Source organism: Sorex araneus, chromosome 5, assembly GCF_027595985.1.
Source record: "Sorex araneus isolate mSorAra2 chromosome 5, mSorAra2.pri, whole genome shotgun sequence".
Lineage (NCBI taxonomy): Eukaryota > Metazoa > Chordata > Mammalia > Eulipotyphla > Soricidae > Sorex > Sorex araneus.
In genome coordinates this window covers 117428776-117443292 of record NC_073306.1, presented here as the reverse complement: position 1 = coordinate 117443292, position 14517 = coordinate 117428776, and the positions used below count along the sequence as shown (strand labels likewise).

The 14517-nt window shown below is 39.7% G+C and overlaps 1 protein-coding gene across 2 annotated transcripts in view; it reads left to right on the top strand.

The window, feature by feature from the left end:
- CDK5RAP1 (CDK5 regulatory subunit associated protein 1) overlaps positions 1 to 5900 on the top strand; it is a 41796-nt gene extending 35896 nt beyond the window's left edge. The window contains exon 14 of one of the 2 annotated variants that reach the window (XM_055140651.1): positions 5604 to 5900. In XM_055140651.1, the coding sequence (XP_054996626.1) occupies positions 5604 to 5684 (81 nt within the window). In that variant the 3' untranslated portion in view covers positions 5685 to 5900. The remainder of the gene's footprint in view (positions 1 to 5603) is intronic. The other variant, XM_055140650.1, reaches the window with a different exon arrangement.
- The last annotated feature ends 8617 nt before the right edge of the window (positions 5901 to 14517 follow it).

Here is a 14517-nt window from a genome sequence, read left to right as displayed (position 1 = left end):
GTCTTCATTTCTCTCCTTCCCTAAGAGGAATGTTTTTGGGAATTTGGGATGGTTGAAATACATACTAGCATGCATTAACTTCTTGATACAGGGAAAGAAGTGTGTTACTTCTTTTTATCAGAGATCAATATGTCCCAGGCCTTTGATGCTTTAGGCATTTTTTTGTGTTCCAGGTTTCTGGGATCCCTTTCCTGGATTAGCAGATTCAGTTGGTTGCTTTTCTGTTCCACCTCCTCTTTGTTTTCTGACTTTAGCTGAGGATTTTGTGAAAAACAATAAAGTTGATAGGTGTGTGACAGAAGATAGGTGATACTATATTAGTTGAGTGTTGAGAGCTGTTGTTTCTGTGGGACTTAAATCCCACAAGTAAGCTACAATTTAAGGGTCTTAAAACAAAGGAAGAGATGTGGAACTGTGGGCCTCTGTTGCCTCACTTTCTCTTTAGCTCATTTCTGCTGCTCTCGTTTCTTTCCATGTAGATTATTTTACTCTGCATCTGCCACCAAACAGGTCTTATTACTGGGAAAAAGCACACTGACTCTATCTTACACAGATTAGTTCAGATGATGTTAGAAGACTGAAAATTGACTTAAGGTATTCTTGTTCTCATGAAAATATAGCTGTATGGAAGGTTCAGAATCGGCATTTGTGATAGCATAATGATCATCAGGGGTCTTGATTCCTTTTGTCTTTGCTGTGCTGTGTGTACCTCTAATCTCAAGATCACCTCATGATCCATGGTGCTTTCTCCAGCTACCATGTCTATGTTCTAGCTAGTAAGAAGAAACAAGGAGAGGGAAGGGATGCTGCTTTTTTTTTTTTTTGCTTTTTGGGTCACACCCAGCAATGCTCAGGGGTTACTCCTGGATTTGCACTCAGGAATTACTCCTGGCAGTGCTTGGGGGACCATATGGGATGCCGGGGATTGAACCCGGGTCGGCCGCGTGCAAGGCAAACGCCCTACCCGCTGTGCTATCGCTCCGGCCCTGGGATGCTGCTTTCTTTCTTACATGACACTTTACAAAAGTTCCGCATAGTATAGCATCACACTGAGCTGCAAAGAAACCAAGAAATCTGGTCTTTATTCTGAAGGAGAAGATGCCCAACTTAAAACTGGGAGTTCTTTTAGTAAGAAAATATGGGAGAAATGTTGAGAGACAAGTAAGTTTCTGCCTTGAATGCAGCTATAGAAGGTTCCTGTTCATGACCATAAAACTCACATGTCACACAGCTTGGCCCTGAAGTCCTAGTCTTACTATATTTCCCTTATAATGAGCTTTCCACTCCCTTTCTCCTTAAATCTTCACTGTTCAATCTCCAGGGTCAGTTAATGTCCTTGCTTCATATTTGATAAAGAGATGTATCAAATACTTCATTGTTTCATCAGTTCCCACAAGATCACTTATATCTACTCCCAACATGCTCTTGCTACATTGGATTGTGTAAGAAGTATCTTTTATCTTTTAATGTCCTGCTGCTCTTTGCACCTATGTCTTCTGTCCCTTCCTATCCTTTCAAGAGATTTGCATTGATCTCCTTTCTCTCATATCATAAACTTAATGTGGCCCTAATAGAATAAATTTTTCCTACTGTTTTTCAGTTTTCTAATTTTTGACCTGTCCTCTTCTCAGTAAATGATATCATTTAGTTGCTTCTGCCAAAGATAAGAAATCGTTCTAGATATTTACTTGTATCCACATCAGCAGTCCATCTGTTTCAGCTTTTCTTCTGCATTTTAAATAAGTTATTTTATCAAAACATTTGATGCTATTAGTATATTGCCCACATTTGAAGTACACTGTCTGAGTTATCACAGTGACTATATCACTGAAATCAAGTAGATATATATATATATATACATATATATATACACACACATACATATATATATATATAAATTTAATTTAATTAATTTTTCTCTTTTTTGGGTAACACCCGGTGATGCTTGGGTTATTCCTGGCTCTGCACTTAGGAATTATTCCTGGCAGTGCTTGGGGGACAATATGGGATACTGGGAATTGAACCTGGGTTGGCCGAATGCAAGGCAAATGCCCTACCCGTTGTGCTATTTCTTCAGTCCCTAATTTAATTTTTAAATTAAAAACTTTTGAAAAAATTGAATCACTGTGAGATAGTTACAAAGCTTTTGTGATTGGTTTCAGTCAAACAATGTTCCATCACCCATCCCTCCCCCAGTGTACACAGTGTACATTTCCCACCACCAGTTTTCCCTGCATCCCTTCCCTCACCCCTATCAGACTGCTCTATGCTTCTCCCCACCTGCCCCCATGTCAGACACTTTTCTTCTTTGTCCTTCTTCTCTCTCCCCTCTCCCCCTCTCCCTCTTCCTATTCCTCCTTTCCCTCCCCTCCCCTCCTTCCCTTCCCCTTTGTTCTCTCCCCTCCTTGTCCCCTCTCCTCCCCTTCCCCTTCCTCTCCCTCTGTTCTTTTGGGCATTATGGTTTGCAATACCGATAATGAGAGGCCATCATGTTTGGTCCTTTACCCACTGTCAAGCAAACAGCTCCCATCCAGAGTGATCCCTTCCAACCATCATTGTCATAATGGTCCTTTCTTTATCCCAATTTCCCTCTCTCCCTAGCCCTTGAGGCAAGCTTCCCACTGTGGATCATTTATTCTGGCCTTTGTTTCTGCTGTTCATGGCTGTTTGTCTCATACTATGTTTTATTTATTTTTATTTTTTAATATTCCACAAATGAATGCAGTCATTCTGTGTCTGTCCTTCTCCTTCTGACTGACCTCACTCAGCGTGAGATTCTCCATGTCCATCCATTTATAAGCTAATTTCTGGAGAAATATTTTTAGCACCCCAGAACATCCTCATGTGCCCTTCCCTGCACCCTGATTTCTAAGACCATAGTTCAGTTTTGTCTGTTTTTGATTGTTGTAAAATTGAATCTCACAGGACCTGGGAAATACTTCAAAGGACTGGACATCCTATATACTTTGCATATGGGAGGTCTGGGAATGGACCACTGAGCACTTTTAATAGGAGTAACACTTGATTGCCACCAAATGAGAACAGAAAACAAACAAAACATTGAGGGGCTGGAGAAATAGTACAGTGAGCTAGGCACTTGCCTTGCATGTGACTGACTAGTTCCAATCCATGGCATCTCCCGAGTCTCTGAATTCTGCCAGCAGTGATTCCTGATTGGAAAGCCAGGAGTAAGTCCTGAGTTCTGCTGGGTGTAGCCCCCAAACAAAACAAAACAAAACATAACAATATGAAATCATATATATATATATGCTATTTCTTTCCCTCGGCTTTAGTTATGTAGTTTATCCATTGCTTCATGAATGTTTTATACTATAATAATTTATTAAATCTATTTATGCATTGTACTGTTGATGGTTGTTTTGATTGTTTTCTGTTGGAGCCAGCACAAATAGAAGTTGCAAGAGTATTCCTGTGTATTTACTTTAGTACGTGCATATATTGATTCTTTTGGATATATGGCTTAGAATAGTTGGGTCATTGTGTGTGTATAAGAAATAGTCAAAGTTTAGATTTTCCTTCATCACTGCTTAAGATTCCCAAGGCATCCAGTATTCTGTTTCCATTCATGCCCTTTTACTGTCTGTCTGTTCAAAGGCAGTCAGTGTGCTCTGTAAAAAATCACAAAGGTGGCATGAGCGCGCGGGAGGGGGAGACTCAATGATGCGTTGTGTTGTTCTGTTGTCTCAGGCACTCAGGGCAGCTCTCTCTCACACGCGCACTCGCGCACTCGCCTTTAGTGTTCTCGCCTTTGGTGTTCTTGAGCCACTGTGTAAGGACCGGTTCGGGACGGCTCCTCCTTGTGCTCTGCTTCTGTGTGTGCTGCTGTGCTCTCTTCTGTCTGTCTCTCTATCTCTGCCTCTGTAGTCTGTCCTCTAGTCTCTTCCGACCTCTCTATGTCTCTGCTTCTGTGTCTTCTTCTGTCTATGTTGTCTCCTTAACTTCTGTGTCTTCCCCTGTGTCTTCTGTGTCTTCTCTTGTGTCGCCCGTCTTCTTCTGTCTCCCATCAGTGCCCCCACAGTCTTAGTTTATATAGCAAATTACATAGGGCGGTAACACAAAGGTGGGTTTAACATTAACAAATCAACAAAGAAGGGTAAGACCATTTCTTGAGGAGATTAACAAAACCTCACTAAGGAGATTACTAGGAGATCCACTCAAGGGTGGGGTCCAAATAAGGGTGTGTCAGTGTGTGAGCTAGTAATCTGCTTAAATAGTTAAAGTAAATTTACTTCTAATATTTCTAGCAATGTCATTCTGTATGAGCACAGTAAGAGATATATCAAACTTAAAGTTTGGTTCTTCCTGAGGACATTCACTGTATATTCCAGACCACAGTCCTCAGGCCAGGTTAGTCTTCCTAACCTCAGCAGGGTCCTAGTCTCGTTGTTACTTTTGGATCATGACAGCATTTGTCTATGACCATGCTCTCAACTTATAGTTGAGTATTGTGGCGCTTTGACCTGGCCCATTTCGATGCCACGGTAGCTTACAGGTCCATTCCGTCCCTCGTCGGGACCCTGCTTTTGGGGTGCTAGAAACTAAGGGCAACTGAGTTGAGAAAGCAGATGCCCGGGAGTAAATATTATTGGAGTTAATCAGCTCCCAAGTTACAAAGCATATTATTAACTGTCTTCCTGTATCCATATAGAAAGGACATTGCTTTAAGGTAAACTAAGTTCCTTGCAGCAAGGCTAAAAGGACAAACCCCATGTTATCCTACAGTGCTCTTTCTAAATCAGATCACCTTTGTTTATACCCTTCAGTGACCTCTCACTGGAGCCAGCATGAAAGGCAGAGTATTCTAGACCTTGTATGTTCAGTCTTCAGCTACCTTTTTCAACCTCAATGTCCTCTCCAATTTTCTTTTTCTCTCTTCTCCACTCTTGGTGGCCTCTCTTTTGCCCTTCAGCTGGTTCTAGTGTTAGGGCTTTAAACATGCCGTGTTGCTTAGGAGGCTTTAAATCTTTGGCTGGCTGCTTTTTCAGCCTTTGTTCTTTCTAAATTTATCTTCTCAGGTCTTTTCTATCCACTGTCATATTAATATAGCTAGCTTTCCTCTACCTGATTCTTGTCAGGATATACTTATTAGCCCATTTTACCTCTTAGCATTTTTCTGTGCCTGAAATCATCTTTGTTTGTGTATTTGTTGTGTTATTTCTTATCCTGAAAATTCTTTTTTAAGGACAGAGAAGATACCGAATCTACTGTGAATTACAAAGATATAAAGTTATTAATGATTGAGATCCAGGGGTGTAATGTTCGAGAACCAATCCCTTCACCACTGTCCACTTTCCTCCACCGATGTCCCCAGTTTTCCTCCCCCCAGCTTGCCTCTGTGGCAGACATTTTTTACCTTTTTATCTATCTTCTTGTGACTTTTTTTTTCTTTTTGGGCCACACCTGGCAATGCACAGGGGTTATTCCTGTCTCTGCACTCAGGAATTACTCCTGGTGGTGCTCGGGGGACCATATGGGATGCTGGGAACTGAACCCGGGTTGGCTGCGTGCAAGGCAAACACCCTACCCGCTGTGCTATTGCTCCAGCCCCATTATGACTTGTTTCTTAAAACATTTTTTTCCAGATCACTTCTGCCAGCTCTCAGACACTTAAAGGACACGTTCTGTGTAGGACCACTCTGAAAGACTCTTCAGCATATTGTTGACCTCAGTGATTGACCTCCAAGTTGACAAGAGCATTTCTTCCTAACAGGAAGGGAAAATGAGTGGTCACTAGTGAAAGCTTTGTACACTAGGTGCCAGTGGTGATGAAAGTAATGTGAAATGGAAATTGCATCTGTTTATTCTGTAAGAACAGCCTTTATAATTATTAAATTTACTTGAACTAAAGTTGTCCCTTTTTTCTCTACTTTTACTTCATTTTTGCCTTGGTTTGTAGTATACCTGAAAATATTTTTTACTGTCTCTATAATTTTTGCCCCGTCCCCCACAACTACTGGAAAGGTAAACTGGGAAAAGAATCAAGGAAATGTTGGCTTTAAAGGAAGAAGTGGAAGAGATTGGACCTAATAGACTGGTATGGACTTTCCATTTAATAAAGTTGAATATATTCTTCTCTGATACACATGGGATATTCTCCAAGATAGATCACATGTTGGAACACAAAACATGTCTCCATAAAACCAAGAAGATGAAAATCACATCAACTGTGTTCAGGCAATGATGCTTTGAATGTAAAAGTTACCCACAAACAGAGGGGTAAGACTCAAATAGTTGGAAACTAAACAGCTTACACTTGAACAACCAGTGGGTGAAAGAGAAAAATAAGATTCCTGGAAAGCAACAAGACACTAGATACCAGAACTTATGGGACACAGCAAAAGCTGTTCTAAGGGAAGTTCATAGCAATGCAAGTGCTCATCAGGAAATAGAAAAAAGCCTCCCAAAATAATCTAAGTGCACATCTTAATTTGCTAGGAAAAGAACAACAAGGAGGGCCTAAAGTAAATAGAATGAGAGAAATAATAAAATTCAGAGTGGAAATAAATAGAGACAATAAAAACAAAAATATAAAAGATAACCAAGAGATGTTTTTCAAAAGAATAAAGGCCAGCAAAGTTTTGGTTAGACTCAAAGAGTGAAAATTCATAAATCGGGGACTGGAGGATTAGCACAGCAGGTAGGGTTCTTGCTTTGCACATGGCCAACTTGGGTTTGATTCATGGCACCACAAAACAGCCTGAGCAAAAAACCAAGAGTAAGCCCTGAGCACCACTGGGTGTGGCCCCCCAAAACAAAACAACCTCAAAAATCAGACCAGAAACTAAAGGTGAAAGGTTCCAACAGATACTGCAGAAACTCAAAAGATGATCCAAAAATAATGTGAAAATCTTTATGCTATGAATTTGGAAAACCTAAAAGAAATTCTTGGATGCTTGTAACCTCTTAAGATTTGAGTCAGAAGGACACCAAACATCTGAACAGACCAGTTACTGATATGGAAGTCAAAGCAGTAATTGAACTCTTCCCCAAAACAAGAGCTTGGGCCCAGATGGACTTACTAGGAGATCTTTGAAACCGTTAAAAAAGACCTACTTCCTCTTAAGGCTTTTCCAAAAGTTCTTGATACAGGAATTTCACTTCTTGGTGAAGAAAGAAGAAACCTCCTGAAGTTTCTATGAACTCAGTATTGCCCTGATACCAATAGGCAGAAACATCACTAGAATAGAAAACCACAGACCAGTATCCCTGATGAACATAGGTGCAAAAATCTTCATACGATCATATCAGTAGGTATAGAGAAAGCATTCAACAAGATCCAGCATCCATTTATGTTAATTTCTCTTAAACAAATGATGTTGGGAAAACTGATTACCTATAGCAAAATAGTGAATCTGAACCTATATCATGCCATACACAAAAACTAATTAAAAATAAATTAGACCTTGATAATTAGACACTAATCTATAAAATATAGTCGAATAAAAGACCTCTACCTGATACCTGGAGAAATCTTCAATGATCTAATTAAGCAAGAAAACAGAAGTAAAAGGAAACAGGTGGGACTAGATCAAATTAAAATCTTCTGAACTGTGAAAGAAAAGATGATAAAAGTATTTGCTCACCTCATATCTGAGAAAAGGCTCATATCCAGGGTTTTTTTTTGGATTGAACTGAATTTTCTCAAGTGACTTTTAACAAAATTTTTTTATTAGTGAATCACTGTGAGATAAAGTTATAGATTTACAAATTTTCATGCTTGTGTTTCATATATCCAGGTTTCTAAAGCTTGAAACAAAACTTGACAAAAAATCAGAACCCCTCAGAAAAGAGCAAAAAATGGAAAAGAGACAATCAATGAACAGGTGTTGAGAAAATCAGGTAAAGCCAAAAGGAATAATATAAGAATTATTGGAGTCCCAGAGGGACAGGAAAGAAAACCTTGACAAAAAAGAAACTGAAAGATCATTGCTATGATGTTCCCAGAGCTGAAGAACACATGCTACCATATTCAGGAGGCGGGAAGGGTACTAGCTAAAAGAAATCCAAATAAAAATATCCCAAGACACATCGTGATCAAAATGACGAAAACCTTAGAGACAAAATTCTGAAAGCCGCAAGAAAGAAATTGCCTATAAAGGAAATCCTTAAGCTTGACAGCCAATTTATCTGATGAAACCCTCAGGGCCTGAACAGTGGTAGGATATAGTGGAAAAACTCAATGAAATAAATGCCTCACCAAAAATACTTTACCCAGCTAGACTCTCGTTCATATCAGAAGGAACAACACAGTTTCACAGACAATAGTTCAGGAACTTCATAGACTCAAAACCATGGTTACAAGAACAACTAAATGGGCTATTTTAAGACAAGACAAGCCCCTCAAATGCACCAAACTTAAGCAGAAAGATGGGACAAAACTCCATAACAATAATCTCTCTCAGTGTCAATGGGTTAAATGCACCAATTAAAAGACAGAGTCCAGGATGAATCAAGAAAATGGAATCCAACATTCTGCTGCCTGCAAGAAACACATCTGAATAGTCAGAGCAAACACAGACTCAAAGTCAAAGGCTGGAAAACAAGCCTATAGGCAAACCACTCCCATAAAAATGCTGGGGTGGACCTTCTGATATCAGACCACGTTGATTTCAGACTGAAGGTGGTCACAAGAGACAGTGAAGTTCATTTCTTATTGATCAAGGGGTCTGTACAAGCAGGAAGAACTTATACTCCTAAATGTATATACACCTAATGAGGGACCAGTAAAGTACTTAAAACAACTACTCATAGTCTTGAAGAAAGACATTGAGAGCAATACAATACTAGTGGGAGATTTCAATACTGCTTTATCACCTCTCGATAGATCAGCCAGACTCAAGCTTAGCAAGGACATACTTATCTGAGGGAAGAAATGGAAGAAACAGGCTTAGTAGATATATACAGAACACTATCCTCAAAAAGCTGGATACGTTCTTCTCGAGTATGCATGGGACATTCTCCAAGATAGACCACGTGCTGAGCCACAAAACATACCTCCATAAAATTAAGAAGATAGAGATTGCATCAATGATCTTCTCAGACCATGATGCGCTGAAAATAAAAGTAAATCACTCACATAGAAAATAAAATCAAACACTTGGAAATTAAACAGCTCACCACTGAACAACGAGTGGCTGAGAAAGGAAATCAAAGAGGAATAAAAAGATTCCTGGAAATAAACGAAAATGAGGACACGAGTTACCAAAACTTATGGGACACAGCAAAAGCTATGTTAAGAGGAAAGTTTATAGCTCTACAAGCATTCCTCAGGAAGGGTGAGCCCACATAAGTAACCTAACCTCAAGCTTAAGAGCTTGGAGAATGACCAACCCAAGATGCCCAACCTGGGCAGGAGGAAGGAAAAAATAAAACTCAGAGCAGAAATTAACGAGATGGAAACCCAAAAAAACAATCTGAAAGATCAGTGACGCCAAGGGCTGGTTCTTTGAGAAAAACAAGATTGATAAACCTCTAGCAAGACTGAAAGAAAGTAAGAGAAAACCCTAATAAACCGAATCGGAAATGAAAAGGAAACTACAGAAATTCAAAGGATCCTCAGAGATTACTTTGAGAAGCTTTATGCCATGAAACAAGAAAACCTTGAAAAAATAGATAAGTTCCTGAATTCCTATAGCCTCCCAAGGCTGAACCAAGAAGATCTGGAATACCTGATCAGACCTATCACCATCAAGGAAATTGAAATGGTAATAAAAAGTTTCCCCAAACACAAAAATCCTGGCCCAGATGGATTTACAAGTGAATTCTTCCAAATTTTTAAAGAGGATTTATTCCCAATTCTCTTTAAGCTTTTTCAAGGAAATTGAAGTATCAGAAACACTTCTAAACAGTTTCTATGAAGCAAATATCACCCTGATACCAAAAGCAGAGATACCACAAAGAAAGAGAATTACGGGCTGATATCCCTGATGAACATAGACACAAAGATTCTCAACAAAATGCCAGCAAACAATCCAATGACTCATCAAAAAGGTCATTCACCATGACCAAGTAGGATTCATCCCGGGGATGCAAGGATGGTTTAACATTTGCAAGTCAATCAACATAATTCATCATTTCAATAAAGGAAATAATAAAAGCCATATGATCATATCGGATGCAGAAAAAGCATTTGACAAAATCCAGCACCTGTTTATGATGAAAACTCAGCAAAATGGGCATCGAAGGAACTTTCATCAATATAGTCAAAGCCATCTACCACAAGCCCATGGCAAGCATCATTCTCAATGGCAAAATACTAAAAGCCTTCTCTCTAAGATCGGGCACAAGACAAGGTTGCCTGCTCTCACCACTCCTATTCAATATAGTACTGAAAGTACTGGCCATAGCAGTTGTAGCACTGTAACACTGTTTTAGCACTGTCATCCCGTTGTTCATCAATTTGCTCGAGCAGGCACCAGTAACATCTCCCTTGTGAGACTTGTTGGTTTTTAGCCTATCAAATATGCCACAGATAGCTTGCCAGGCTCTGCCATGCGGGCGGGATATTCTTGGTAGCTTGCCAGGCTCTCCGAGAGGGACAGAGGAATCAATCCTGGGTTGGCTGCATGCAAGGCAAAAGCCCTACCCACTGTGCTATCGCTCCAGCCCTAACAGGCAAGAAAAAGATACCAAGGGTATACAGATAGGAAAGGAAGAGGTCAATCACTATTTTCAGACGATATGATGCTATACTTAGAAAATCCTAAGACTACAGAAAAGCTCCTACAAACAATAGCACTGTACAGTAAAGTGGCAGGCTACAAAACCAACACCCAAAGGTCTATGGCTTTCTTTTTTTTTCTTTTTTCTTTTTTTGGGTCACATCCAGCAATGCTCAGGGTTACTCTTGGCTCTGCACTCAGGAATTACTCCTGGTGGTGCTTGGGGGACCATATGGGGTGCTGGGAATCGAACCCGGATTGGCTGCGTGCAAGGCAAACGCCCTACCCGCTGTGCTATCTCTTCAGCTCCCATGGCTTCTTTATATGCAAATAAGAGAAGAAAAGAGACATTAAAAAAATCCCATTCACAGTAGTACCTCAGAAAATCAAGTACCTCGGAATCCGTTTAATCAAAGAGGTGAAGGATCTATAAATGGAAAATTACAAAACACTACTTCAAGAAATAAAAGAGGACACTAAGAAATGGAGATACATCCCTTGCTCATGGATAGGGAGGATTAGCATTATCAAAATGGCAATACTCCCCAAAGCATTATGCAGATTTAATACGGTCCCTATCAGGATACCAATGACATTTTTCAAATAAATACACAAAATATTCATATGGAACAACAAACCCCCACAAATAGTTAAAGCACTCCTTGGGAAAAAGAAGATGGGTGGCATCACCTTCCTCAACTTCAAACTGTACTACAAATCAGAAGTAATTAAAACAGAATGGTATTGGGCTAGAAACAGACCTGCAGACCAATGGAACAGAATTGAATATTCTGTCACAGGCTCTCAAATATATGAACACTTAATCTTTGATAAAGGATCAAGAAATTTGAAGTGGAACAAGGAAAGCCTCTTTAACAAGTGGTGCTGGGAAAATTGGGTAGCTACCTGCAAAAAAAAAAAAAAATGAGCTCTCACCTCTAACACCAGGCACAAAAGTCAATCAAAGTGGATTAAAGACCTTAATATCAGACATGAATCCATAAGGTACATGAAGGAAAATGTAGGCAGAAACATCCTTAACATTGAAGCTAAAAGCATCTTAAAGGATGAAACACCACTGACCAAGCAAATAGAAACAAACATAAACAAATGGGATTACATCAAACTAAGAAGCTTCTGCTCTTCAGAGAAACAGTGACTAAAATACAGAGAGAGCCCACAGAATGGGAAAGAATATTTACCCAATGCCCATCTGATAAGGGATTAATATCCAGAATATACAAGACACTAGTAGAATTGTACAAGAAAACCCCCCTCTAACCCCATCAAAAAATGGGAAGAAGAAATGAACAGAAGCTTCCTCATAAAAGAAATGCAAATGGCCAAAAGGTACATGAAAAAAATGCTCCACATCGCTAATAATCAGGGAGATGCAAATCAAAACAATAATGAGATATCATCTCACAACACAGAGACTGGCACACGTTCAAAAGAATAAGAGCAACCAGTGGTGGTGTGGATATGAGGAAAAAGTGATGCTCTTTCACTGTTGGTGGGAATGCCAACTGGTCCGGCCTTTCTGGAAAACAATATGGACATTCCTTCAAAAACTAGAAATTGACCTTCCATATGACCCTGCAATACCACTTCTGGGAATGTATCCCGAGGGTGCAAAAAAAGCACAGTAGAAATGACATCTGTACTTATATTTTCATTGCAGCACTATTCACAATAGCCAAAATCTGGAAACAACCTGAATGCCCAAAAACAGGTGACTGGTTAAAGAAACTTCGCAGGGCTGGAGCAATAATACAGCGAGTAGAGCATTTGTTGTGCACGTGGCTGACCCGGGTTCGATTCCCAGCATCCCATGAGGTCCCCTGAGCACCGCCAGGGGTAATTTCTGAGTGCAGAACCAGGAGTCACCCTTGTGCATTGCTGGGTGTGACCACCCTTCCCCCCAAAAAAGAAACTTTGGTACATCTACACAATGGAATACTATGCAGCTGTTAGGAGAGATGAAGTCATAAAATTTGCTTATAAGTGGATAGACATGGAGAGTCTTAGGCTAAGTGAAATGAGTCAGAAAGAGGGACAGACACAGAAGGACTGCAATCATTTGTGGAGTATAAAATAACATAAGATGAGTCTGACACCCAAGGACAGTGACACCCAAGGACAATAGACACAAGGGTCGGGAAGATTGCTCCATAGTTGGAAGCCTACCTCATGATGAGCTGGGGAAGAAGGCAGCTGGAATAGAGAAGGGATCACTAAGAAAATGATGGTTGGAGGAATTGGTCAGGATGGGAGATGTGTGCTGAAAGTAGATAAAGGACCAAAAGTGATGACCTCTCAGTATCTGTATTGCAAACCATAATGCTCAAAAGTAGAGAGAGAAAAAGGAGAAATTGTCTGCCAGGGAGGCAGAGGGATGGCAGGAAAGAGGGGGGGTATACTGGGAAGATTGGTGGTGGGAAATGTGTACTGGTGGAGGGATGGGTGTTTGAACATTGTATGATTGTAACTCAAATATGAAAGCTTGTAACTATCTTACGGTGATTCAAAACAATAAATCAGAACCCCATCAAAAAAAGGTGGAAAAGAGTTGAACACTTTCTCAAAGGTCAATTAAGTATATGAAAAAATATCCTTCATCCATTAATATTAGGGAAATGCAAATCAAAGTAACAATGATATATCACTATATATGATATATCCCTATAATATGATATATTATACATCAAAGAGGAGAAAACAACCAAAGCTGGCTGGAATATGGGGAAAAAGAAATTCTCATTCTGCTGTTGGTGGAATTTCAGGTAGCTCAGCATCTATGGAAAATAGTAGGTAGATTTCTTAAAAAATTAAGAATCATGAATCCATATGTTCCAGGAATTTCACCTCTTGGCATCTCTTAACTGATGAATATATCTTCTTTGTTCCAGAATCCAATCTAGTAACTACATTATATTTAGTTGTCATGTGTCCTTAATTTCTTCTGATATGTGAAAGTTACTTTTTTCCACTTGTTTTTCATGCATTGATACATTTGAAGAGTATTGACCAGATTATGTTGTACAGTATCCATTGGTTAGGATTTTTGGTGTTTTTGTGATTTAAATATTTCATCCTATTAGAATAGTTTTATGGTGTTTAGTTTGCATTTTAATTTATACTGTGACATTTTGCTGCTCAAATGGATCCCAGTTTGTGCACTCAGAACACTGTTAGTTTTGCTTCTATACCTTCAACTTCATCCTTATCATTTTAGAGTGTCACATGGTTAGGATTGGTTATATTTTTTTCTAATGATTAGACTTAGCAGGGGTGTGTTGTGGGGAGTAAGATAGGAAGTGTAGTGCCATTTCATGATATTATAAGGATACCACTAATGGGGCACCACGCTGGAGGTCAGAGTTTCTTATGGTCATGTTACTCTCCCACTGTTCTGCCCCCATCCCCCTATCATCTCTTCCCATACATTCTCTTTGGAGGAAAGTCACTTTGTACAGAAACTGTAATGAGTACTCGTACAAAGTGATTTTCCTACAAATAATCTACCTCTGTGTTGATGATTCTGCATGGGATATTTTCCCTTCATTTGTTTGCTTATATAAATATAGGTGGCTGGATATTTATTTTAAATTTTGGGTTATAATCCACTGTCACTGTCACTGTCATCCTATTGCTCATCGATTTGCTCGAGTGAGCACCAGTAACGTCTCTCATTGTGAGACTTATTGTTACTGTTTTTGGCATATCGAATACACCATGGGTAGCTTGCCAGGCTCTGCCATGTGGGCGAGAACTCTCGGTAGCTTGCCGGGCTCTCAGAGAGGGGTGGAGGAATCGAACCCGGGTTGGCTGCGTG